A 27,100-nucleotide genomic window follows, 5' to 3' on the forward strand; every position below is an offset into this window, starting at 1 on the left:
AAAAAATGGTAATTTTTAATTGAGTCAATGTTATACAATTCTGTGAATCACCTGAGGGTTAAAAATGCTCACTACACCCTTAGATAAATTCCTCAATAAGTGTAGTTTCCAAAATGGGGTCGTTTGTGCCGGTTTCTGCTATTTTTTCATGTTAGGGGCTCTTCAAATGTAACACGACATCCGCAATCTATTCCAGTCAAAACTTCACTCCAGAATTCAATTAACGCTCCTTCCTTTCAAAGCCCTGCCATATGCCCAAACAGTAGTTTTCTAACACATATGGTGTATCTGTGTACTCAAGAGAAATTGCACAACAAGTTCTATGGTCCATTTTCCTCTGTTACTCTTGTGAAAATTTAAAATTTGGTGCTGAAGCAACATTTATGCGGGAAAAATGCTTATATTCACAGTTTAACATTATGAAATTTTGTGAAACCCCTGTGGGTTCAAGATGCTCTTAACACCTCTAAATAAATTCCTTGAGGCATTTAGTTTACCAAACGGGGTCACTTGTGAGATGTTTCCACTATTTAGGCACATCATCAGGAGCTCTGCAAACAGGACATGGCGTTCTTTATTGATTCCATCGAATTTTGCATTCCAAAAGTCAAATGGTGCTCCTTCTCTTCCGAGCCCTGCCAAGCACCCAAACAATAGTTGTACACCAAATATGAGGTATTGGCGTACTCAGGAGAAACTGCACCACAAATTTTGGAATCTATTTTCTCCTGTTACCCTTTGTAAAAATGCAAAATTTGTGGGGCTAAAGCAATATTTTTTGTGGGAATAAATAGCATTTTCATTTTTTTCTTCCACATTACTTTAATTTCTCTTAAGTGCCTGAACTTTTAATAACATTTTTTAGTATGGTTTGAGTAGTTTGAGGGGTGCAGTTTTTAAAATGGTGTCACTTTACTACAAGATATACTTGTTGTGGGCTGTTGTTGTGCTTTTCTTGTTGTGTAACATTTTCTTACAAAATGACTGATCTTTGGAGCTGTTGGTAATTCCCTCCATTTTGACTAAAGCCCCAGTTCTAGCTGCCAATAGAACCCCAAAAATCATAATGCTACCTCTACCATGGTTCGCTGTGGGTATGGTGCTCTTTTGATAATGCACATTGTTGGCTTTGCATTAAACATACCTTTTGGAAATATGGTCAAAAACTTCAACCTTTGTCTCATCAGAGCATAACACGTCTTCCCAGATGCTTTTGGCAGAGTTGCTTTAGGTTTTCGCAAAACATGACTGGTTATTTTTCTTTGTTCAAAGAGGCTTCCATCTTGCCACCCTACGACAAAGGCCAGACAGATGAAGAATATGAAAGTTTGTTTTCACTGTAGTACACAAAAGGTACACTGCTGTGTTTGCTCAGTGGTCAACATCCTGCTGAGTTTCTTAGCTTTTATCATCCAGAATATGAACTTTAATCCTTGTACAAATATGGGTGCTTGGTGCACGTTTAGGCGAGGGGAAAAATTCTCAGTGTACCATTTCGACCCTCCCCTTTTTTGATTTACAGTACTGTTGTTTGAACTGAAAACTCAGCCATGCAACCACACACTGACCATGCAGCAACGTAGCGCACACATTGTCAGTGCAGGAGTCGAGCAGGTGCACACACACATCTGTCTTTCCTATTTGTGCACCTGCTCGGCTAGTGCCCTGAAAGTTTTGGTCACACCAAGGGTGAACATAGCAGCATTATTTGCATAAGAATTAAAGATAATTTTCTGTATAATCAAAGCTAAAAGAACTAAATAGAAAATGTGATTTTTGTAGGGTAAGTGCCCGATTTGGGCTGATTTGTCATATTCTTGAAAACATTTTTTTTTTACTTTTCACAGTCCTTAGTAGTCTAGACTTGAAGCTACAATCTACTTATTGCTTGTGCTATATACAGCAATGCCACAGTATCGCTGTATATACAGTGGGGGGAAAAAGTATTGAGGTTGTGGACAGGTGTCTTTTATACTGATAAAAAGGAGGACAGAGGAGCCTCTTAAAGAAGAAGTTACAGGTCTGTGAGAGCCAGAAATCTTGCATGTTTTTAGGTGACCAAATACTTATTTTCCACCATAATTTGCAATATAAATCTTGCCAAATCATACAAGGTGATTTTCTGTATTTGTTTTCTCATTTTGACTCTCATAGTTGTGGTCTACCCATGATGTTAATTACAGGCCTCTCTCATCTTTTAAGTGGGAGAACTTGCACAATTGGTGGCTGACTGAATATTTTTTTCCCCACTGTACGAAGGAGAAATCACGGTCTGCTTTGAAGCCCAGCTGTAGGCAGAATTACAAAGTAGCTCTGTAATGACAAGCACGGAGGTCATCAATAGATCCCCAGCTGTCATAGCAACCCATTGGCGACCTGCGATCATGTAACAGGTGCGACTATGGACGCATTGAATGCAATGCGCCCCCATTTCGTTGTGTGTTAAATGCCGCTGTCAGATTGACAGTGGCATTTTGCGGGTTAACAGTTGCAGGTGGATTTCTGCTTCACCTGCTTTTGTTAGAGGCAGGTCCTGGCTGCAACACACAGCCGTGACCTGCTGGGTATGAGGCAGGCTGACCCCATGAGCCCGCTCCATACACTTGCTTCTGACTTGTGCTGTATATGTACGCCGCATGTTGTGAAGGGGTTAAACTGAGTTTTGGGGGTGACAGTCTCTCTTTAATTGTAATTAGGAAGTAGCTGTCTGACAACTAATTTATGTTATTCTTACAAACTGAGAGATGTGATCCCTATATTGCACTGATCTTTTGCCTGCTACTTAAATTTATAGGGAACCTGTCATTTCAAAAAAAGCTCTTAACTTGCAGATATAGGGTTAATCTGCAGATTATTAGTGTTCTAAAGCTGAGCGGCGCTCTGCAGAGGGATGGACAAATATTATAGTTAATGATGAAGATTACACAGCTAATATCTATTATGGTGTATGTGAGAAAGACAAATGAAAGGATTTATAATAAAATGAAATAATAGTTTTTGAAAATAGTTCCTTAATGGCACACGTCTGCTCCCACCAGTGACAAGGGTTTATTAATATTCCCTTGTTCTTTCCTTATTTGTGAGGGTTTATTATCTCACTTCCATAGTTACGAAGGAGCGCGCTTATTTACCTTAGTGAACAGCACTAAAAGAAGAGATCTCACTATAGTCTTCTGAACTTGTGTCAGTAATGTCACAGTTATAATAATCCTGTATTTCCGCTTTGTGCAATAGACAACTGAAGTTGAAGATCGCATTAGCTGGTCATCTCAAGTAGTCACCCCAGGGCAGTTTCTAGCCCAAAAATGACACAGGGCGAGAGTAGGAAATTTCTCCCCCCCCCCCCCCCCCCCCCGGCACCGAAAATAATAAACATTATTTTTGTGGGCTTGAGTAATAAATAGAGAGCAGGCTTGTATCTTCCCTTTTTTTAATAAATTATAATTTGCCTTTAACTTATATAGAACTTGGGGAAAAGGGACAAGTATGCTAATTATTAACGGTGAGAACAAAGTTGTAGGTAAATAATATCTATTAATTATTTTGGAAACAGATCCTAAAAATTGTAGGTTGCAGATTTATGAGAAACTGACTCTTCTAGATTTAGCCGCTGCAAAAGCATTAATAGCTTCCGAATAATTCAGCTTTTCTGCCAGTTCATTTTCTAATTCCAGGTCACATTTACTAATCTCTTCTAAAAGGAGATTGGCGAGACTTTCCCCAGATGTATCAGTAGCAGGACGATAGCCAATAAAATGTTCCTTTATTGCTACGTGATCATCATCTATATCAACAAATCTTAAGGTGTATGACAACTGTTCAGTGTGACCTGCATCTTGTGTGCAGTCCAACATTATTGAAAAATACTTAGATCTTTTGGCTTTTTCTAGAATACATTTCTTCACCTGAGAGGCCATCAAGCAGATAATTTCATTTTGAATTAAATTTCCACAGTAATGTGTATGGATTTCCTGGGAAGTAATTCGTTTTAAATGATCTCTCATTACTGGTTCAAATTTTCCAAGAAGCTCTATAAGCCCAAGGAAATGTCCATTATTTGGTGTAAACAATGTATTTGACGATCCTCGAAAAGCTAAATTATTGGTTGCCAGGTATACAGTTACTGCCATAACTCTTTCCAACACTTCTCGCCTGGGTGAGGATGCCACCAGACTGCCAAAGATGAGGTAAGTCAGCTGGGCCCCCTCCCGGGTTTCATGCTGTGGGGCATGCCAAATCAGCATGCCCCAAGGGTGGTTGGGGGGGGGGCAGGTGTGGGGGTCCCCATCCAAAAAAAAAGGCTAGCCCAACCCATCCCATCCCTCAGACCCCCTCACCTGTTCAGTGTGTCAGTGCCCTCTGCCCTCTGAGTCTGAGCGCGCTCAGACTGCTAAATGGGGCTGCTGGGAAGGGAAGGACTAATCCATAGGCAGGGGGTGGGCATTTTTGCTATACTGCTACCACTGTCAGACTAGACTGCAGCCTGTCCTGTCCAGCATTGAAATTGGCAACAGCCAGGCAGCCTAGTCTGACAGTGATAGTGTGTGTGCTTAGCTCTTTGATCACTGTCTCAGGGAGCGCCCGTGCTCAGCCGAGAGCGCGGCGCCCCTGCTATCAGTGTGGGAGTGGCCGAGCTGCCTCATCCTGGCTGTTCATTCTCGCTGTTCATCCAGCGCGGAGCGGAGGTGAGTCATACCTCCCAACTTTTGAAGATGGGAAAGAGGGACAAAGTTTGCGGCGCGCTTCGCGCGCCGCGGCAAATTTTAGGCCACGCCTCTGACCACACCCATTCATAATTAGTCACACCCATATCCACATCCCAACCACACCCATTTAGCACTGCCGATCACACTGTTTCATATACAATAATTATAAACAAAAAAATATGGCCACACAGTGCCCCATACTGTATAATGGCCACACATGATGCTCCATACTGTATAATGAACACACATGACGCTCCATACTGTATAATGGCCACACATGATGCTCCATACTGTATAATGAACACACATGATGCTCCATACTGTATGACCGCACATGATGCTCCATACTGTATAATGACCGCACATGATGCTCCATACTGTATAATGACCCCACATGATGCTCCATACTGTATAATGGCCGCACATGATGCTCCATACTGTATAATGAACACACATGATGCTCCATACTGTATGACCGCACATGATGCTCCATACTGTATAATGACCGCACATGATGCTCCATACTGTATAATGACCCCACATGATGCTCCATACTGTATAATGGCCGCACATGATGCTCCATACTGTATAATGAACACACATGATGCTCCATACTGTATGACCGCAAATGATGCTCCATACTGTATAATGGCCGCACATGATGCTCCATACTGTATAATGGCCACACATGATGCTCCATACTGTATAATGGCCGCACATGATGCTCCATACTGTATAATGGCCACACATGATGCTCCATACTGTATAATGACCGCACATGATGCTCCATACTGTATAATGACCGCACATGATGCTCCATACTGTACAATGACCGCACATGATGCTCCATATTGTATAATGACCGCACATGATGCTCCATACTGTATAATGACCGCACATGATGCTCCATACTGTATAATGGCCACACATAATGCTCCATACTGTATAATGACCGCACATGATGCTCCATACTGTATAATGACCGCACATGATGCTCCATATTGTATAATGACCACACATGATGCTCCATACTGTATAATGACATACAGGCACGCAGCTCACACACAGGCACGCAGCTCACACGCACGCAGCTCACAAACACACGCAGCCATCACACACACACGCAGCCATCACACACACACACACGCAGCCATCACACACACACACACGCAGCCATCACACACACACACGCAGCCATCACACACACACACACACGCAGCCATCACACACACATGCAGCCATCACACACACACGCAGACATCACACACGCAGCCATCACACACACACACACACGCAGCCATCACACACACACGCAGCCATCACACACACGCAGCCATCACACACACACAGCCATCACACACACACAGCCATCACACACACACAGCCATCACACACACACAGCCATCACACACACACAGCCATCACACACACACAGCCATCACACACACACAGCCATCACACACACGCAGCCATCACACACACACAGCCATCACACACACACGCAGCCATCACACACACGCAGCCATCACACACACGCAGCCATCACACACACGCAGCCATCACACACACGCAGCCATCACACACACACACGCAGCCATCACACACACGCAGCCATCACACACACACGCAGCCATCACACACACAGCCATCACACACACACACGCAGCCATCACACACACACACACACGCGCAGCCATCACACATGCAGCCATCACACACACACGCAGCCATCACACACACACACGCAGCCATCACACACACACACGCAGCCATCACACACACACGCAGCCATCACACACACACACGCAGCCATCACACACACACACACGCAGCCATCACACACACACACACGCAGCCATCACACACACACGCAGCCATCACACACACAGCCATCACACACACACACGCAGCCATCACACACACACACACACGCGCAGCCATCACACATGCAGCCATCACACACACACGCAGCCATCACACACACACACGCAGCCATCACACACACACACGCAGCCATCACACACACACACGCAGCCATCACACACACACGCAGCCATCACACACACACACACGCAGCCATCACACACACACACACGCAGCCATCACACACACACACACGCAGCCATCACACACACACAGCCATCACACACACACACGCAGCCATCACACACACGCAGCCATCACACACACACACACGCAGCCATCACACACACACAGCCATCACACACACACACCCAGCCATCACACACACACACACGCAGCCATCACACACATCACACACACACAATCTCCTCTGTGATGCAGGGGCGGCTGATGTCCATGTGCAGCTCTCTGCTGAAGTCTTCAGTCTCCTGCTCACAGCTCTGCACTATCCCGGCACCTCCCCCGTCTCTCCTTCTCTGCCGGGATAGCAGCTAAGAGCAGAAGCCGGAGCTCCGTGCACACACAGCCAGAGGTAGTGAATCGCTGACCTTTCTTCTTGATTGCTGCAGGCTCTCTCCTTCAGCGTGGCAGCGCCGCACAGGGGGCGGGAGGGGGGGGGGGTGTTGCGCGGGCGGTCAGGAGGCAGCTTTTATATAAAAAAAAAAAAAAAACAGGCTCTCTCTACGTCCCGGAAGTGGGCGGGGCTTCACCGGCGGCCGCAAATTCGGGATTTTAAATGCCCGAAGCGGGACAGCGGGACCCCGGTGCCAAAGCGGGACTGTCCCGCTGAAATCGGGACGGTTGGGAGGTATGGGTGAGTGGCGGCGCCGAGGTGGCCGCAACCATTATGTGCGGTGCGGGGGGGGGGGGCGCGGCGACGCGAGGCGATGATCTGACCGCTCAGCTGTCAGATTTGCAGCTGAGTTCGGGCAGGGCGCGCCCGCGCTCAGCACTGAGCGCGGCATCCGCGCCCCTGACAGCCCTTAAACAGCAGCAGCAGCGGGCAGGGGACCACCGGGGCCCGAGGCCTCTCCTGCGCCCCCCGGCCCCACGGCGCCCCGTGTGGCCGCCCTGCCCGCCCTGTTGAAGAAACGGCCCTGAGTCACCCTACTATAACATACACTCACTGGCCACTTTATTAGGTACACCTGTCCAACTTCTTGTTAACACTTAATTTCTAATCAGCCAATCACATGGCGGCAACTCAGTGCATTTAGGCATGTAGACATGGTCAAGACAGTCTCCTGCAGTTCAAACCGAGCATCAGTATGGGGAAGAAAGGTGATTTGAGTGCCTTTGAACGTGGCATGGTTGTTGGTGCCAGAAGGGCTGGTCTGAGTATTTCAGAAACTGCTGATCTACTGGGATTTTCACGCACAACCATCTCTAGGGTTTACAGAGAATGGTCCGAAAAAGAAAAAAAATCCAGTGAGCGGCAGTTCTGTGGGCGGAAATGCCTTGTTGATGCCAGAGGTCAGAGGAGAATGGGCAGACTGGTTCGAGCTGATAGAAAGGCAACAGTGACTCAAATCGCCACCCGTTACAACCAAGGTAGGCCTAAGAGCATCTCTGAACGCACAGTGCGTCGAACTTTGAGGCAGATGGGCTACAGCAGCAGAAGACCACACCGGGTACCACTCCTTTCAGCTAAGAACAGGAAACTGAGGCTACAATTTGTACAAGCTCATCGAAATTGGACAGTAGAAGATTGGAAAAACGTTGCTTGGTCTGATGAGTCTCGATTTCTGCTGCGACATTCGGATGGTAGGGTCAGAATTTGGCGTAAACAACATGAAAGCATGGATCCATCCTGCCTTGTATGGAGCATCTTTGGGATGTGCAGCCGACAAATCTGCGGCAACTGTGTGATGCCATCATGTCAATATGGACCAAAATCTCTGAGGAATGCTTCCAGCACCTTGTTGAATCTATGCCACGAAGAATTGAGGCAGTTCTGAAGGCAAAAGGGGGTCCAACCCGTTACTAGCATGGTGTACCTAATAAAGTGGCCGGTGAGTGTATATGTGTGTCCTGGCAGTTCACTGTTGCCATTAGTAGATTCTGCACCACCAAATCTCAGTCCGCATTAATATCCATATTAGGCCGGGTTTACACAAGCGTATAAGAAATCGGCAGAGTATCATCCAAAAAACTTGGATGATTTTTTTTCTCACTTGTCATCTATGTGCAGTCTATTTTTTTTTTGCAGCAGCTATTAATCATTTACAAGACAACAGTTTCCTATGTTACAGAACTGCAATGTATCTGTAAAAAACGGATCGTTTACGATTGATCCATATGGGATTTGGTTTTTTTTCTGCGCACCCACAAACTTGAATGAGCGAGTCTGACCCCATATATGAAAGGAACCAGTGCATTCTGCGTTTCTTATTTTTTCACGCAGATTCCCTCATCTGCATTGCCCCATTGAACAAAATTGGACCTACCGTTGTTTGTTTCTTTCTCGCGTCGGACCAAAAATATGCTTGTGTGAATCTACTCTTAATGTGGCTGGTTTCTTGGATTCAAAGAATTCATAGATTATATCACTAGAGATGAGCGAGTTTGGTCGGGTTCACTCTTATTCGGCAAGCTATAGCGCTTGCCGAATAAGCTGCAGAGGGAACTCGGCTTCCTGGATCGAGCAGGCAGATCAGCTGATTGGCGTCGCAGCTGCATGTGTTGCGGCTCTCCATACATGTGTCATGACTGTGACACAGCCACGACACATGCAGCTGCGGCGCCAAACAGCTGGTCAGCCGGCATGATCCAGGAAGCTGGGTACCCTCTACAGCTTATTCGGCAAACGCTATAGCTTGCCGAATAAGAGTGAACCCAAGCAAATTTGCTCATCTCTAGATATCACCAATCCACATGTATAAATACAGTGACCAAATCTTCATAAATTGGGCTCTGGATGCCACTATTTTGGATTTAACATGAAACTGAGATTCAATTGAAGTGTAGACTTTCAGGTTTAATTATACGGTTGAACAAAAAATATCCTGTGAAATGTTTGGGAATTGCAACGGTTTTCCTACAAAGTCTCCTCATTTCAGGGGCTCAAAAGTAATTGGACAATTTAATTTACCACAAATTAAATGTTTATTTTTAAAACTTTGTAGAGAATCCTTTGCAGGCAATGACTGCCTGAAGTCTGGAAGCCATGGAGGTTGCCTGGATTTCCTCCTTTGTGAAGCTTTGCCAGGCCTATACTGCAACTGCCTTCAGTTGTTGCTTATTTGTGGGTCTTTCGGCCTTAAATTATGTCTTAAGCATATGCGATGAGTGCTCAATGGGGTTGAGATCTGGTGATTGATTCATCCATTGCAGAATATTCCCTTCTTTGCCTTGAAACACGTCTGGGTTGCTTTTGCAGTATGTTTTAGGTCATTATCCCTCTGTACTGTGAAGCGCCGTCCAATCAACCTTGCTGCATTTGGTTGAATCTGAGCAGAAAGTACAGCCCTGTACACTTCAGAATTCTGTCTTCAGTCACATCATCAAAAACTAGTAGCCTGGTGCCATTGGAAGCCATGCATGCCCATGCCATCACATTGTCCCCGCCATGCTTTACAGATGATGTGTGCTTTGGATCATGAGCCATTCTAAGCCTCCTCCATACTTTATTTTTCCCATCATTCTGGTACAGGTTGATCTTAGTTTCAGCAGCAAGTCCAAAACATGTAGATACTCCAGCTTCGATAAAATTGGTAAAGTCTTTATTAATCCAAAGTGGTTAAAATATGATCCTTACAGACAGTGGACCACATAGGTGCTATATGATGAAATCTTAGCAACGCGTTTCGACCTTCACGGTCTTACTCATGCTTGAGTTAGAGCAGGAATGACATTACCTATATAGGGCTCATGGTTTAAGACCTGCCCCTTGAAAGTCACATGATCTATTCTCTAGGTCCTGCAAATATCCACACTTAATAAACTTGTAATACAAAACTTTCTTAAAATTATACATATATAAATATAGAAACAATAATAACTACACATAGTTAATAATGGTATAAAATTTTGTTTCTCTTATTTAGTCCTAATGGGAAGCGAGTGTTTAAATTATATATCCAAAAAGCCTCTCGCGTAAGTATGCGTCTTTTCATATCTCCCCCCCCGTTTAGGAAAATATATTTTTTCTATGCCATGCACTTTAAAAGTAGTGGTATTGCCATTGTGCACTGTATGAAAGTGTTTTGCTGCCATAGATACATTTCTATTTGGAATGTCACAATTATTTATATCCCTAAGATGCTCCGCTATGCGAGTTTTTAATTTTCTTGATGTGCACCCTACATACGAAACATGGCACATTGTACAATCTATCTTGTAGAGAACATTTTTTGTATGGCAATTTATGAAGCTATTAATAGTATAATTTTTAGTTTTTTTCTGTGTTTTGAAAGGTTTTACTCACATGTGCATGAGTGCACGTACTACAGGCAGCGGTACCGCATTTAAAAAAACCCTTGCAGTTTAACCATGTTTCGGATCCAGATGTTGATTTGGATATAACCGAATTAGGGGCAATTGTGTCACCGATTGTGCGTGCTCTTCTGGCTACTATATTAATTCCATTATTTAATATCTGCGTTAGCATACTGTCCTCATATAGAATGGGTAATCTTATTTATGATTTTTTTAATTTGATTAAATTGAGGGGAAAATTGTAGACATAAATATGGTTTTCTGGCAAGTGTATTATTTTCCGCATTTTTTGAAGTATTGGATACCAGCATATCCTCTCTGCATTTGTGTTCCACTATATTAGTGGCTCTCTCTAGTGTCCAGTTTGGATAATTTCGGATTTTTAATTTATTTTTTAGTTTTTGAAATTAATTTAATTTATCCTTTTCTTGACTACAGTTGCGTTTTAGCCTAGTGAGTTCCCCCACAGGTATGGACTTGATGGTATGGGCTGGGTGGCTGCTATTCGCATGTAGGATTGTATTGCCACTAATGGGTTTAATATGGGTACGACTAATGACATATTCCCCAACGACTCCACATAATTCCAGATCCAAAAAGGAAATAATTTTTTGATTGAACACAAATGTAAACTTTAGACCAAATTCGTTGGAATTAATGTATTCCACAAATCCCGGTATGGCAGACACATCGCCCCCCCAAATAATGAGGGTGTCGTCGATGTATCTGCCATACCAGGAGATGTGTTCAACATATGGATTCTCCTCAGAATATATGAATTTTTGTTCCCAATAAGCCATTGTTAAATTGGCTAGGGACGGTGAATATTTCGCCCCCATGGGAACTCCTGACTTCTGAGCATAGATTTCATCATTAAACGAGAAGATGTTATGCTTTATAAGAAAGAATGTTATTTTCAATACATAATTAATAAGATCCTGTGAGTATTGACCATAATCCCTTAAATGAAACTCTAATGCAATCATAGCTAGCTCATGTGGTATACTAGTGTATAATGACACCACATCACAGCTGAGCCAGGTATGATTGCTTTCCCATTTCCAATTTTTAAATCGTCTCAGAACCTCTCTGGAATCCTTTATATATCCTGGCATTTTCATGACTATTGGTTGCAGCAACGAGTCTACCCACTCACAGAAGTGTTCAGACATAGATCCAATACCGTACATGATGGGAAGCTTAGGAGATTCTACGTAGAGATATTCAGCCTGTTCCTTAAAGTCCATATTTTCGAACTCATTTATCATAGGATGATAAATGAGTTCGAAAATATGGACTTTAAGGAACAGGCTGAATATCTCTACGTAGAATCTCCTAAGCTTCCCATCATGTACGGTATTGGATCTATGTCTGAACACTTCTGTGAGTGGGTAGACTCGTTGCTGCAACCAATAGTCATGAAAATGCCAGGATATATAAAGGATTCCAGAGAGGTTCTGAGACGATTTAAAAATTGGAAATGGGAAAGCAATCATACCTGGCTCAGCTGTGATGTGGTGTCATTATACACTAGTATACCACATGAGCTAGCTATGATTGCATTAGAGTTTCATTTAAGGGATTATGGTCAATACTCACAGGATCTTATTAATTATGTATTGAAAATAACATTCTTTCTTATAAAGCATAACATCTTCTCGTTTAATGATGAAATCTATGCTCAGAAGTCAGGAGTTCCCATGGGGGCGAAATATTCACCGTCCCTAGCCAATTTAACAATGGCTTATTGGGAACAAAAATTCATATATTCTGAGGAGAATCCATATGTTGAACACATCTCCTGGTATGGCAGATACATCGATGACACCCTCATTATTTGGGGGGGCGATGTGTCTGCCATACCGGGATTTGTGGAATACATTAATTCCAACGAATTTGGTCTAAAGTTTACATTTGTGTTCAATCAAAAAATTATTTCCTTTTTGGATCTGGAATTATGTGGAGTCGTTGGGGAATATGTCATTAGTCGTACCCATATTAAACCCATTAGTGGCAATACAATCCTACATGCGAATAGCAGCCACCCAGCCCATACCATCAAGTCCATACCTGTGGGGGAACTCACTAGGCTAAAACGCAACTGTAGTCAAGAAAAGGATAAATTAAATTAATTTCAAAAACTAAAAAATAAATTAAAAATCCGAAATTATCCAAACTGGACACTAGAGAGAGCCACTAATATAGTGGAACACAAATGCAGAGAGGATATGCTGGTATCCAATACTTCAAAAAATGCGGAAAATAATACACTTGCCAGAAAACCATATTTATGTCTACAATTTTCCCCTCAATTTAATCAAATTAAAAAAATCACAAATAAAAGATTACCCATTCTATATGAGGACAGTATGCTAACGCAGATATTAAATAATGGAATTAATATAGTAGCCAGAAGAGCATGCACAATCGGTGACACAATTGCCCCTAATTCGGTTATATCCAAATCAACATCTGGATCCGAAACATGGTTAAACTGCAAGGGTTTTTTTAAATGCGGTACCGCTGCCTGTAGTACGTGCACTCATGCACATGTGAGTAAAACCTTTCAAAACACAGAAAAAAACTAAAAATTATACTATTAATAGCTTCATAAATTGCCATACAAAAAATGTTCTCTACAAGATAGATTGTACAATGTGCCATGTTTCGTATGTAGGGTGCACATCAAGAAAATTAAAAACTCGCATAGCGGAGCATCTTAGGGATATAAATAATTGTGACATTCCAAATAGAAATGTATCTATGGCAGCAAAACACTTTCATACAGTGCACAATGGCAATACCACTACTTTTAAAGTGCATGGCATAGAAAAAATATATTTTCCTAAACGGGGGGGAGATATGAAAAGACGCATACTTACGCGAGAGGCTTTTTGGATATATAATTTAAACACTCGCTTCCCATTAGGACTAAATAAGAGAAACGAAATTTTATACCATTATTAACTATGTGTAGTTATTATTGTTTCTATATTTATATATGTATAATTTTAAGAATGTTTTGTATTACAAGTTTATTAAGTGTGGATATTTGCAGGACCTAGAGAATAGATCATGTGACTTTCAAGGGGCAGGTCTTAAACCATGAGCCCTATATAGGTAATGTCATTCCTGCTCTAACTCAAGCATGAGTAAGACCGTGAAGGTCGAAACGCGTTGCTAAGATTTCATCATATAGCACTTATGTGGTCCACTGTCTGTAAGGATCATATTTTAACCACTTTGGATTAATAAAGACTTTACCAATTTTATCGAAGCTGGAGTATCTACATGTTTTGGACTTGCTGCTGATGTTCTACGTCTGGGTCAGGACGGACTCCTTTGCTACGTGCCATTGGTCTGGTTGGTGAGCTGGCTGCGGCTTTTCTAGCCGTTTTTTCTTTATTTGTGATCTTAGTTTCATCTGTCCGAAGAATGCTTCTCCAGAACTGGACTGGATTTTTTTTTTTTTTTGCCACATTCTGATCTGGGCTGTCTATTTACAAGGCTGGTTAATGGTTTGTAACTTGTAGTAAACTCTTTGTATTTGCTCTCATGAAGTCTTCTCTTTACAGTAGACTTAGATACTGAAACACTGACTCACTAATATTTCTGTTATCTCTTTCCTTCTTTTTTTCAACCTAATGATGGTGTGTTTTCTTTCAATGTACGTTCTCAGCAACATTTTTCAAATGGATATGCTACACCTGTAATCAATTCCAGACTCCAGACTTTTACTACCTGCTTAATTGATGATGGATTAGGAAAGGAATAGCCCATGCACCTCATTAAAGACTTTTTGATATAATTGTCCAATTACTTTTGGTCCCTTTTTAAAAAGATGGAGCTACATATCGAAAAGCTGTAATTACTAAACCCTTACTCCAGTTAGGATGTGAATACCTCCAGTTTAAAGCAGAGAGTCTGCACTTTAAGCCCATATTGATTATGTAATAGTATCTTGGTAAATGGCTAGAATGCCACAACTTGTGTCACTGTCCAAATATTTCTGGAAGATTTTTCAGAGACAGATTGAATAACACACGCTTCTACCCTTCTATTTTCTTATTACACAAAAATAAATATGTCACAGTCTCCACATTATTTATACACCCCTACGGCTATGTTCACACCACTGTTGGAATCTCCGCTGAAGATCATATGCAGCACAGCATTCAGATTTGCATCATGAATGTATATGTAATTAGAAGGCTGGGGGGGGGGAATAAAAGGTAGCATCAACCCTTCGTTTTTTATCTAAAGTATATTTGGACAGAATCAGGAAATGGGAATAGTTTTATAATTGTTCAGATTATGTTTTTACTGAAGAATAAAAGTTTACCAAAAACAATTGCATAAATAGATTGTATAACTGTACTTTTTAACAAAGGCTGCGCACACTGGCCCGGCTGGTACAGGAAAGTGATAAGTACGAAGATGTTTAAAATTAGCATCTCCTAGTGATAAATCTGACCCAGTTTTAGTATATATCCTTTCAAATCTAATCTGTAAATCCTTACTCTCTGCAGGCGAGCTTTAGCATGTCACACAGTTCATTTAGTAGATCTAAAAATGGCTCTTTGGCTGAGCATGATGTTACATATGTCGTTGGTTGTTATTGTGGACATGCTTACGTAAGACTATTGATTGCAGCGAGATAATGGACATTGACAGTGGATGCAGGACTATACATTATGTGATTCTTTTAGGTCTTAATCAATTTAAGGAGCGCCATAAAGCATTTCAGATGCATGTAGAGGACATATAATTGAAATTTGCAGTGTATATCCATATCGATTAAAATGCGGCGCGCACCATGGATTGTCTTTAGTAGTTTATATACATTTTCTTTTTAGCTTTTATTTCTTTTTAGAACATTTTTGCTTCATTTTTTTTAACTTCTAGTATTAAAGGGAACCTGTCACCCCTCCAGGGCCTATTAAAGTAAAAGAGCCACCTTCAGCAGCACAAAGGCTGCATTCTAGGAAGGTGGCTCTTATGTTTATTATCCCTAAGAATGCTGAAATAATCACTTTTATAAATTTCCCGCCATACCTTATTGAGTCAGGGAGGTATGTTTTCTCCCCCCGACTCAACCGCCTCGCAGCCGTCCATCATCCCCCTCTCTCCTCCAGGCGCCACCTTCTATCTTTGTCGTAACGTCACCGTTTGTCTTCACAAATCTCGCGAGACATTGGCACTATCTTCAATGGAGCACGGTGACCGGCTTCACTGCGCAGGCGCCAGATTCCCAGCCCCGCTGTGGGAATACATCATAACACACTGCAGGGCGGGATCTGGGGCCTCCGCTACACGAAGACGCCGGTGACATCACGACAAAGAGAGGAGGTGGCGCCCTGGAGGCAAGACAGGGGATGATGGACGGCTGCAAGGCGGTTAAGTCGGAGAAAATGTACCCCCGGTCTCAATAGAGGTATGACGGGAAATTTATAAAAGTCATTATTTCAGCATTCCTAGGGATAATAAACATAATTCCTCCAGACATGTGCGCAAACCTCATCATCAACTACAAAAAATGTCTGACTGCTGTGATTGCCAATAAGGGTTTTGCCACCAAGTATTAAGTCTTGTTTGCCAGAGGGATCAAATGCTTATTTCTCACTGAAAAATGCAAATAAATTTATATAATTTATACAATGTAATTTTTTGCATTTTCTTTTTGATATTCTATCTCTCAATGTTAAAATTAACCTACCCTTAAATTTATAGACTGTCCATGTCTTTGTCATTGGGCAAACTTACAAAATCAGCAAGTGATCAAATACTTATTTTCCCCACTGTATATAGTACATTATTTTCATTAAGAAGACAGCAAGTACCCGCAGAGTTTGCAGTTAACAAACAATGAAGTGCTGTATCCAGAGAGAGTCAATGTCTATCAAAAGGGAAGACCAAAGGCAAGGTTCAACATAGAAATTAAAGTTTGACCATGATGTGATCTCCATTTAGACCATGTTCTGACATTGCCTTCCTGACAACTTTGTTTCTGATCCTGAACACCATTGTGGACCATGACCACATTTACACTTTCTATGTGACCCATAAAGGGTTCTTTGTAACCTCAATTTGTGATTTTGCGTAATAGACTACTGTTGCCTAACCACATGGGCATTCTGTCATCGGAGCAGCTAACTTGCAAATAGTCTGCCCAAATTGCCGTTAACAAGTTTTCCAATTATCATCAAAGAGGCCTTCTTGGAACTTCTATATTAGGCTAAATTCAACAGAAAGAGATGTCCTTAATCACTGTCATGCTCTCCATGATGGTGCAATGGATATGATTGAACATATGTCTCATTTTGTTAGAGATTGAATATTGGTATGTTGCTAATATAATAATAAGAAAGGAAAACAAGTCAAAACATTCAGTTTGGCTCTAGTAAAACTTTCATTTATGGGAATTATTCTCTACAGCAGTAGTGTAGGGCATATTAAAGCTTCCATAGATATTGAATTTTTCTATATTTTACATGTAGGGATATTGATTTATTGGAAAACAATATATAAGCTGTATTGCTGAGCTAGTAGCCTTCAATTTATTTGATGTATTTGATATGATCGTTTCTCCCATAGGAATTCCCGGGATTCAGATAAAACCTCTACCTTTCTGTTGTTCTGGGGCTGAAGTGCTGGGTAATTCAATCTGTGCAATCATTTCATTAGACTCAAGTACCATGACTTCAGTATGCGATAGGCTTAATGGACACCTTCTTCCAAGAGCTCTCAGACGGTTTATGTGGATGGATAAACTTCTAAGGTCCGAAAAGAATTTCAGAGAAGGAAATATAAAGTAAGCTTCCTATAATTAGATTGTATGGTATTCATTTCAGCACATACTGTCAGAGTAATTCCAGCGTTGTCAATGGTGAAGCTGCACAAAGGTGAGTTTTTACTTGCATTAGCGTGACACTAAGAAATTATTATAGTTTATATAAAGAGTCTGATCATGCTCTTCAGATAGGAAATCAATTCCTTAAAACCTTAAAAACCCAAACATAGTAATTTAGGTAAAGCTGATCAAGCTCCTTGCCAGATATTGTAGGGAATAGTCCCTTGGTAAGGCAAAAATAGACATCTGTCAAAAAAACAGGCGCTTTTACATTTTCCCATGTGGTTACATGTAAAAACAATAGCACTCATTCAGAGATCAGTTTCCCTATAACTTTTTGAAACAAAAGTCAGAAGCAACTGACTGTATAAATGAATGTCTGAGCACTCATTCTTAGGCTGCCCATGCTTACAGCTGTTAATTTGTAACATTGACAGGCGATATCGTCACCACAAAAAAAAAAAAAATCGAATTCTACATGAAAAATTGGTAAATTTGTCTAGTTGCTTAACTAGTCAAATTGCTATGAAACTATTGCTTTGCACATGTACTGTACCTTACATAACCAGTCTGTTCCTCCATTACTGAGAAATCAATGTTTGAATTGATATGGAAAATGAGTCAGAAGAGTTATTTGTAAATCTGAAGCCTCTGTCACTCCAGTTCTATTCCCGCCCAGCGCCACCATCTCCTCCTGATTGACTGACGCCTTTGCATGAAATCAAACAAAATATAGGATATCAGTCAAGCAGGAGGAGGCGACACTTTGAAGGGAATAGAGCTGGAGTGACAGAAGCTTCAATTTTGCAAACAGTTCTTCAGCCTGATTTGCATATCAATTAAAATGCTGATTTCTTAGTAATGTTTCTGATCCACCTCTATGGATCAGAAATGCTTGCTGACCCACGTTCTATGTTTGTAGTTTTTTTTTTTTTTTTTTTTTAATGGTTGCATGTAATAATATGCTTATAAATTCGAGTTGACATATTATTTACTTTTAAAGGGATTACATGGCAAACTTAGGGCAAGTGGGATCCTGTTATTTTCTGCTCTAATTAAAATCAGCTTTGGACGGGGGGAGGAGTCCACAGCCAAGATGGCAACAGTCACCACACCAACATGTAACAATGCAATAAATGGAACAGATCAGCGCATCTGATGAAATATTTGTACACGTGCAAATTGCATGTACTGTAATGCAATAGCATAGAATACAACAGTATATAACAGTACTTCAGGTGCATACAATAAATCGATTAATTTCGCAAAATTCCTTTATAGACTATACTTATGTACGGTATTTGAAATTCTTATTGCACGTTTTGATCAAATTGTGTGAGCCCATCTGCCGAAAATGAAACCCTACATTACTTCTCTTTGGGCTATGTATATAAAATTAACTCAGGGCATGTACAATCCAGACATACTTTGATTTTGTAAGAACCTGCTGATTTATTTCCTCTGCTGCCCTGTAGTTACAGGGGTGGTAACTGCCTTCATCATTATAATTCCCTCCTTTCAACTGTCCATAGCTGCTTTTTTAATAATGAAAAAAAAAAAAAAAAAAAAAGAGTATAGCTAAATCCTACTTTCCTCTAGTTAAAAGGGTGGTTTGAAACTAAAATGTATTTTAATCTTCAGTCTCTATCAATTTAATTGTCATTATCAAATCTTTTTTCAAATACGCGTTAATTAAAAAATCACATGAGTGCTGCTGGAGAAAATAGCGCAAATAGGGTCTTATCCAGTATAAAATGTGGTTTTATTCAATGCGTTTCAAAGTTCTAAGACTTCTTCATCAGGAAACACCACAATTTGTTACATTTGTTTGGATGTGATTACCGTATGTGTTTTTTTGCTCTTGCATGTAGTACAACATTTCATCTACAGGGGGAATTGCAGGGAAGATGAGCAACCATCAGCAAGTTTTCCTGGTAATTTTTTTTTTTTTTAAATGATCGATGTTTGTAGCCTTCATGTTAAAGGGGCTGTGATGAGACAACCCCTTTAAGTGAAAATGTGCTTCAAATGGAAGACAAATAACATTACCTTGTGTTTCCATACCGCTGTAGTACATTTTTCTGAACCCTTATGTCTCGATCTATGTGTATAGTAGATAAAACAGAAGAATTGAGGTAAATGGATCCTAAATCAAGTATAACCTATTTACTCTGCCCTTTATAAATCCAATGACGGTAATATCAGTGTCACTCAGCTCAGCATCTCTGATGGATAGACTGGTGCAACAAAATACATGTAAAGCAGACATTTTGCAGTCACAAATCAAATTACCGACAGGATGACAAGAATGATTCTGACCTTTTGATAAAAGAAGCAGCAGTACTCTGGAAAATGCAGTGAGAGTTGTGCAAATTGCAGAAGATATTCTCCACTTTTTCTCCCATGCAGAAGTGCTGCCAGCGAGTCTTTTGTTATTCCCTAGGGAACCTTATTTCCAGGAATTCAAATTTAACAACTGCTGAATATGATTAGCTGCTTCTCAAATCTATAGATAGGATTTTCCAAGAATGACTGCATTTTCAAGGTATGGCGATTGGCTAAATTACACCAGTAAGGAAGAATCATATATTACATCGGAAGAAAACACAAGCACAAACACAAGATGCCTTCCATATTATCAGGCAGCGATAACATCTGAAAGCTAGAGCTGGTTAACACTATCACTTTTCATTGTGCTGCGGCAGATTTCAGAGTCAGCACCGTCTGTCTCATCCTGGGGAAGAACAGAATGTTTTGTCTTAGGCCATGTTCACTGTTATGATGACCTGGTGGTTAGGAGCACTAGGAATGACCTGATGAGCAAACTAGTAATACAGGACCAGCTCTGGGAAGTGGGAGCTTTGCTGACCGCAACCCCTAAACCTGTCACAACAACTAGAAATAGCCGTGGAGCGTACCTGACTCTGCCTAGATGCCTCTTCACAGCCTAAGAGCTAACTACCCCTAAAGATAGAAAATAAAACCTAACTTGCCTCAGAGAAACTTCCCAAAGAAATAGGCAGCCCCCCACACGTATTGACTGAGTTAAGATGGAAGTCACAAACACAGGAATGAAATAGGTATCAGCAAAGGAGGCCAGACTTAACTAAACAGACTTGAGGATAGAAAAGGTATCTTTGCAGTCAGCATAAAAAACTACCAAAAAACCACGCAGAGTGTGCAAAAGAGACCCCACACCGACTCACGGCGTGGAGGTGCCACTCTGCATCCCAGAGCGTCCAGCTAGCCAGGCAGAATCATGATAACAAGCTGGACAGAAAACAGTGGTAAACAAAATAAGCTAGCAGGGACTTAGCTTTTGCTGGAGTAGACAGGTCATCTGAAAGATCCAAGAGAGAACTGAACCAGTACTAGGACATTGGCAGCTGGCATCAAGTAACGATCTAAGTGGAGTTAAATAGAGCAGCCAGCCTAAGACTAAACGAGGTCAGCTGAGGAAAGAACCTCAGAACCAGCAGCTCCACTCACAGCCACCAGAGAGAGTCCATGGACAGAACTCGCCGAAGTACCATTCATAACCACCGGAGGGAGTTCGAGAACAGAATTCACAACAGTACCCCCCCCTTGAGGAGGGGTCACCGAACCCTCACCAGAGCCCCCAGGCCGATCAGGACGAGCCAAATGAAAGGCACGAACAAGATCGGCAGCATGAACATCAGAGGCAACCACCCAGGAATTATCCTCCTGACCATAACCTTTCCACTTGACTAGGTACTGAAGTTTCCGTCTCGAAATACGAGAATCTAAAATCTTCTCCACCACATACTCCAACTCCCCCTCAACCAACACCGGGGCAGGAGAGTCGACGGAGGAAACCATAGGAGCCACATATCTCCGCAGTAACGACCTATGGAACACATTATGGATGGCGAAAGAAGCTGGAAGGTCCAAACGAAATGACACAGGATTAAGAATTTCAGAAATCTTATAAGGACCAATGAAACGAGGCTTAAACTTAGGAGACGAAACCTTCATAGGAACATAACGAGATGATAACCAAACCAAATCCCCAACACGAAGTCGGGGACCAACACAGCGACGGCGGTTAGCGAAACGTTGAGCCTTCTCCTGGGACAATGTCAAATTGTCCACCACGTGAGTCAGGGCCGGACTGGGACTAAAATTCAGCCCTGGCATTTGAAGTTACACAGGCCCACTTGTCACATGGTGACTGTATAATATCTTTGTACACTTGTAGGCAGGGCCGGTTTTAGGCAAAGTGGGGCCCTAGGCAAAGTTTAAAATGGGGCCCCAAATGCTAACATATTGCACATCACACAGAAGCCTTTCTGTTGTATTTACGTGCGCTGAGTTCAGGCCGCTAAATGAGTTTGATCGACAATACGGAAGTTGTTCAACGCTTGTTTCCCGGCCTCTTTCCACCAGCTGAGGAATAATGATGAGACAGAACGATCACTAATAGATCACCATACAGTATCATGTTTTCAGCAGCACATCTACAGTTTACACTGGCAATGTGCTGCTGACAACAAGGCTTTTTGTTCCAGCAAAAACAATCCGAATATGCAGCATTTTACTTGTTTAGTAAAATACACCCCATAGTCCTCCATATATTATAATGTGCTCCATAGTCCTCCATATAGTATAATACACTCCCTATAGTCCTCCATATATTAAAATACACTGCTCAGTCCTCCACATAGTATAATACACTCCTCATAGTCCTCCATATAGCATAATACAATCCTCATAGTCCTCCATATAGCATAATACAATCCTCATAGTGCTCCATATAGTATAATGCACCGCCACAGTCATCCATGTAGTACAATTCACTTCCCATAGTATAATGCACCCCATAGTTCTTCATATAGTATAACGTATTCCCCATAGTCCTCGATACAGTATAATGCAGCCCACATATAGTATAATGCAGCCACCCCAGAGTATAATGCAGCCACCCCAGAGTATAATGCAGCCACCCCAGAGTATAATGCAGCCACCCCAGAGTATAATGCAGCCACCCCACAGAGTATAATGCAGCCACCCCAGAGTATGTAACCCCCATAGAATATAATACAGCCCACCTCCCCATAATATATAATGTAGCCCCCCATAGAATATAATGCAGCCCCCCATAGTATATAACGCAGCCTCCCCCATAGAATATAATATACCCCCACAATAGTATATAACACAGCCACATAGTACATAACATGGCCTCCCCCATAGAATATAATATACTCCCCATAGTATATAGCAAAGCCCGCATATTATATAGCACAAACCGCATAGTATACAGCACAGCCCACAGAGTAATATATACAGCACAGCCCACAAAGTAATATATACAGCACAGCCCACAAAGTAATATATACAGCACAGCCCAGAGAACTATATACAGCACAGCCCACAGAGAACTATATACAGCACAGCCCACAGAGAACTATATAAAGCACAGCCCAGAGTACTATATACAGCACAGCCCAGAGTACTATATAAAGCACAGCCCAGAGAGTACTATATACAGCACAGCCCAGAGAGTACTATATACAGCACAGCCCAGAGAGTACTATATACAGCACAGCCCAGAGAGTACTATATACAGCACAGCCCAGAGAGTATTATATACAGCACAGCCCACAGAGTACTATACACAGCACAGCCCACAGAGTACTATATACAGCACAGCCCACAGAGTACTATATACAGCACAGCCCAGAGTACTATATACAGCACAGCCCACAGAGAACTATATACAGCACACAGTAGTATACAGCACAGAGCACAGCCCACAGAGAACTATATACAGCACAGAGCACAGCCCACAGAGAACTATATACAGCCCACAGTAGCATACAGCACAGAGCACAGCCCACAGATAACTATATACAGCCCACAGTAGTATACAGCACAGAGCACAGCCCACAGAGAGCTATATACAGCCCACAGTAGTATACAGCACAGAGCACAGCCCACAGAGAACTATATATAGCACAGAGCACACAGTAGTATACAGCACAGAGCACAGCCCACAGAGAGCTATATACAGCCCACAGCAGTATACAGCACAGAGCACAGCCCACAGAGAACTATATACAGCCCACAGCAGTATACAGCACAGAGCACAGCCCACAGAGAACTATATACAGCCCACATCTCTTCTCTTCCTCCCCTCACCTCCTCCGAGAATGGCCCCACAGTCCAGAAAAAAAAAAAACTCTCCTCACCTCTCCTCGTGCCCAGCGTTGCTTCCTGGTTCCTGCTCCTGTCTCAGCAGCTGCAGTCTGCCCGGGACACAGCAGGTGCGCGATGATATGACGTCATCGCGCACCCGCAGTGTCAGAGGCAGAGCGGGGAATGATGGGAGAGGAGCGTCTGTAGACGCTCTCTCCTCCATCATTGCATTCAACTGTACCGGCGTCTATACGCCGGTATAGTTGAATGCGACGGCGGGGGCGGCGGATTGAGCGGCCCACCACTGGCACCGGCCCTTCTGGCATTTGCCAGAAGTGCCCTATGGCCAGTCCGGCCCTGACGTGAGTCCAAATCTGCTGCAACCTGTCCACCACAGAATCCACACCAGGACAGTCCGAAGGCTCAACCTGTCCTAAAGAAAAACGAGGATGGAAACCAGAATTACAGAAAAAAGGCGAAACCAAAGTGGCCGAGCTGGCCCGATTATTAAGGGCCAACTCAGCCAAAGGCAAGAAGGACACCCAATCATCCTGATCAGCAGAAACAAAGCATCTCAGATATGTCTCCAAAGTCTGATTGGTTCGTTCGGTTTGGCCATTTGTCTGAGGATGGAAAGCTGAAGAAAAAGACAAATCAATGCCCATCTTAGCACAAAAGGACCGCCAAAACCTCGAAACAAACTGGGAACCTCTGTCCGACACGATGTTCTCCGGAATGCCATGTAAACGAACCACGTGCTGGAAAAACAATGGGACCAAATCAGAGGAGGAAGGCAATTTAGGCAAAGGTACCAAATGGACCATCTTAGAGAAGCGATCACAAACCACCCAGATAACCGACATCTTTTGAGAAACAGGGAGATCTGAAATAAAATCCATGGAAATATGCGTCCAGGGCCTTTTCGGGACCGGCAAGGGCAAAAGCAACCCACTGGCACGAGAACAGCAGGGCTTAGCCCGAGCACAAGTCCCACAGGACTGCACAAAAGAACGCACATCCCGTGACAAGGAAGGCCACCAAAAGGATCTAGCCACCAAATCCCTGGTACCAAAGATTCCAGGATGACCAGCCAACACCGAACAATGAACCTCAGAGATAACTCTACTAGTCCATCTATCAGGGACAAACAGTTTCTCCGCTGGGCAACGGTCAGGTCTATCAGCCTGAAATTCCTGCAGCACCCGCCGCAAATCAGGGGAAATGGCAGACAAAATTACCCCCTCTTTGAGAATACCAGCCGGCTCAGGAACTCCCGGAGAATCAGGCACAAAACTCCTTGAAAGGGCATCAGCCTTCACATTCTTAGAACCCGGAAGGTACGAAACCACAAAATCGAAGCGGGAGAAAAACAGCGACCATCGAGCCTGTCTAGGATTCAACCGCTTGGCAGACTCGAGATAAGTCAAATTCTTGTGATCTGTCAAGACCACCACGCGATGCTTGGCTCCTTCAAGCCAATGTCGCCACTCCTCGAACGCCCACTTCATGGCCAACAACTCTCGATTGCCCACATCATAATTACGCTCAGCAGGCGAAAACTTTCTAGAAAAGAAAGCACATGGCTTCATCACTGAGCCATCAGAACTTCTTTGAGACAGAACAGCCCCTGCTCCAATCTCAGAAGCATCCACCTCGACCTGAAACGGGAGCGAAACATCTGGCTGACAACACAGGGGCAGAAGAAAAATGACGCTTCAACTCCTGAAAAGCCTCAATGGCCGAAGAGGACCAATTGACCACATCCGCACCTTTCTTGGTTAAATCAGTCAATGGTTTAACAACACTAGAAAAATTAGCGATGAAGAGACGGAAAAAATTAGCAAAGCCCAGGAATTTCTGCAGGCTCTTCACAGAAGTAGGCTGAGTCCAATCATAAATGGCCTGAACTTTAACAGGATCCATCTCGATAGTAGGGGAAAAAATGAAGCCCAAAAATTAAACCTTCTGAACTCCAAAGAGACATTTAGACCCCTTCACAAACAAGGAATTAGCACGAAGGACCTGGAACACCATTCTGACGTGCTTCACATGAGACTCCCAATCGTCCGAAAAGACCAAAATATCATCCAAATATACAATCATGAATCGATCCAGGTACTTTCGGAAGATGTCATGCATAAAAGACTGAAACACAGATGGAGCATTAGAAAGCCCGAATGGCATCAACAGGTACTCAAAATGGCCCTCGGGCGTATTAAATGCTGTTTTCCATTCGTCGCCCTGTTTAATACGCACAAGATTATACGCCCCTCGAAGATCTATCTTAGTGAACCAGCTAGCCCCCTTAATCCGAGCAAACAAATCAGACAGTAGCGGCAAAGGGTACTGAAATTTGACGGTAATTTTATTGAGAAGGCGGTAATCTATACAAGGTCTCAGAGAACCATCCTTCTTGGCCACAAAAAAGAACCCTGCTCCCAACGGTGATGACGACGGGCGAATATGCCCTTTCTCCAAGGACTCTTTTACATAACTCCGCATAGCGGCGTGTTCTGGCACAGATAAATTGAACAGTCGGCCCTTCGGAAACTTACTACCAGGAATCAAATTAATAGCACAATCACAATCCCTATGAGGAGGTAGGGCACTGGATTTGGGCTCATCAAATACATCCCGGTAATCTGACAAGAACTCGGGGACTTCAGAAGGATGGGAAGATGAAATTGACAACAATGGGACATCCCCATGTACCCCTTGACAACCCCAACTGGACACAGACATTGATTTCCAATCCAATACTGGATTATGGACCTGTAGCCATGGCAAACCCAAAACGACCACATCATGCAGATTATGCAACACCAAAAAGCGAACATCCTCCTGATGTGCAGGAGCCATGCACATGGTCAATTGAGTCCAGTACTGAGGCTTATTCTTGGCCAAAGGCGTAGCATCAATTCCTCTCAATGGAATAGGATACTGTAAAGGCTCCAAGAAAAAACCACAGCGCCTGGCAAACTCCAAGTCCATCAAATTCAGGGCAGCGCCTGAATCCACAAATGCC

At 42.6% G+C, this 27,100-nt stretch overlaps 1 protein-coding gene across 1 annotated transcript in view; it reads left to right on the forward strand.

Moving 5' to 3' along the window:
* The window catches only part of LOC143817701 (uncharacterized), a 385,700-nt gene that overhangs the window by 70,815 nt on the left and 287,785 nt on the right, over nt 1–27,100 (forward strand). Inside the window, exon 9 of the mRNA XM_077299189.1 lies at nt 17,661–17,877. Coding sequence (XP_077155304.1) covers nt 17,661–17,877 — 217 coding nt within the window. The remainder of the gene's footprint in view (nt 1–17,660; nt 17,878–27,100) is intronic.

The sequence above is a fragment of the Ranitomeya variabilis genome, chromosome 3 (assembly GCF_051348905.1).
Source record: "Ranitomeya variabilis isolate aRanVar5 chromosome 3, aRanVar5.hap1, whole genome shotgun sequence".
NCBI classification, from domain to species: Eukaryota; Metazoa; Chordata; class Amphibia; order Anura; family Dendrobatidae; genus Ranitomeya; species Ranitomeya variabilis.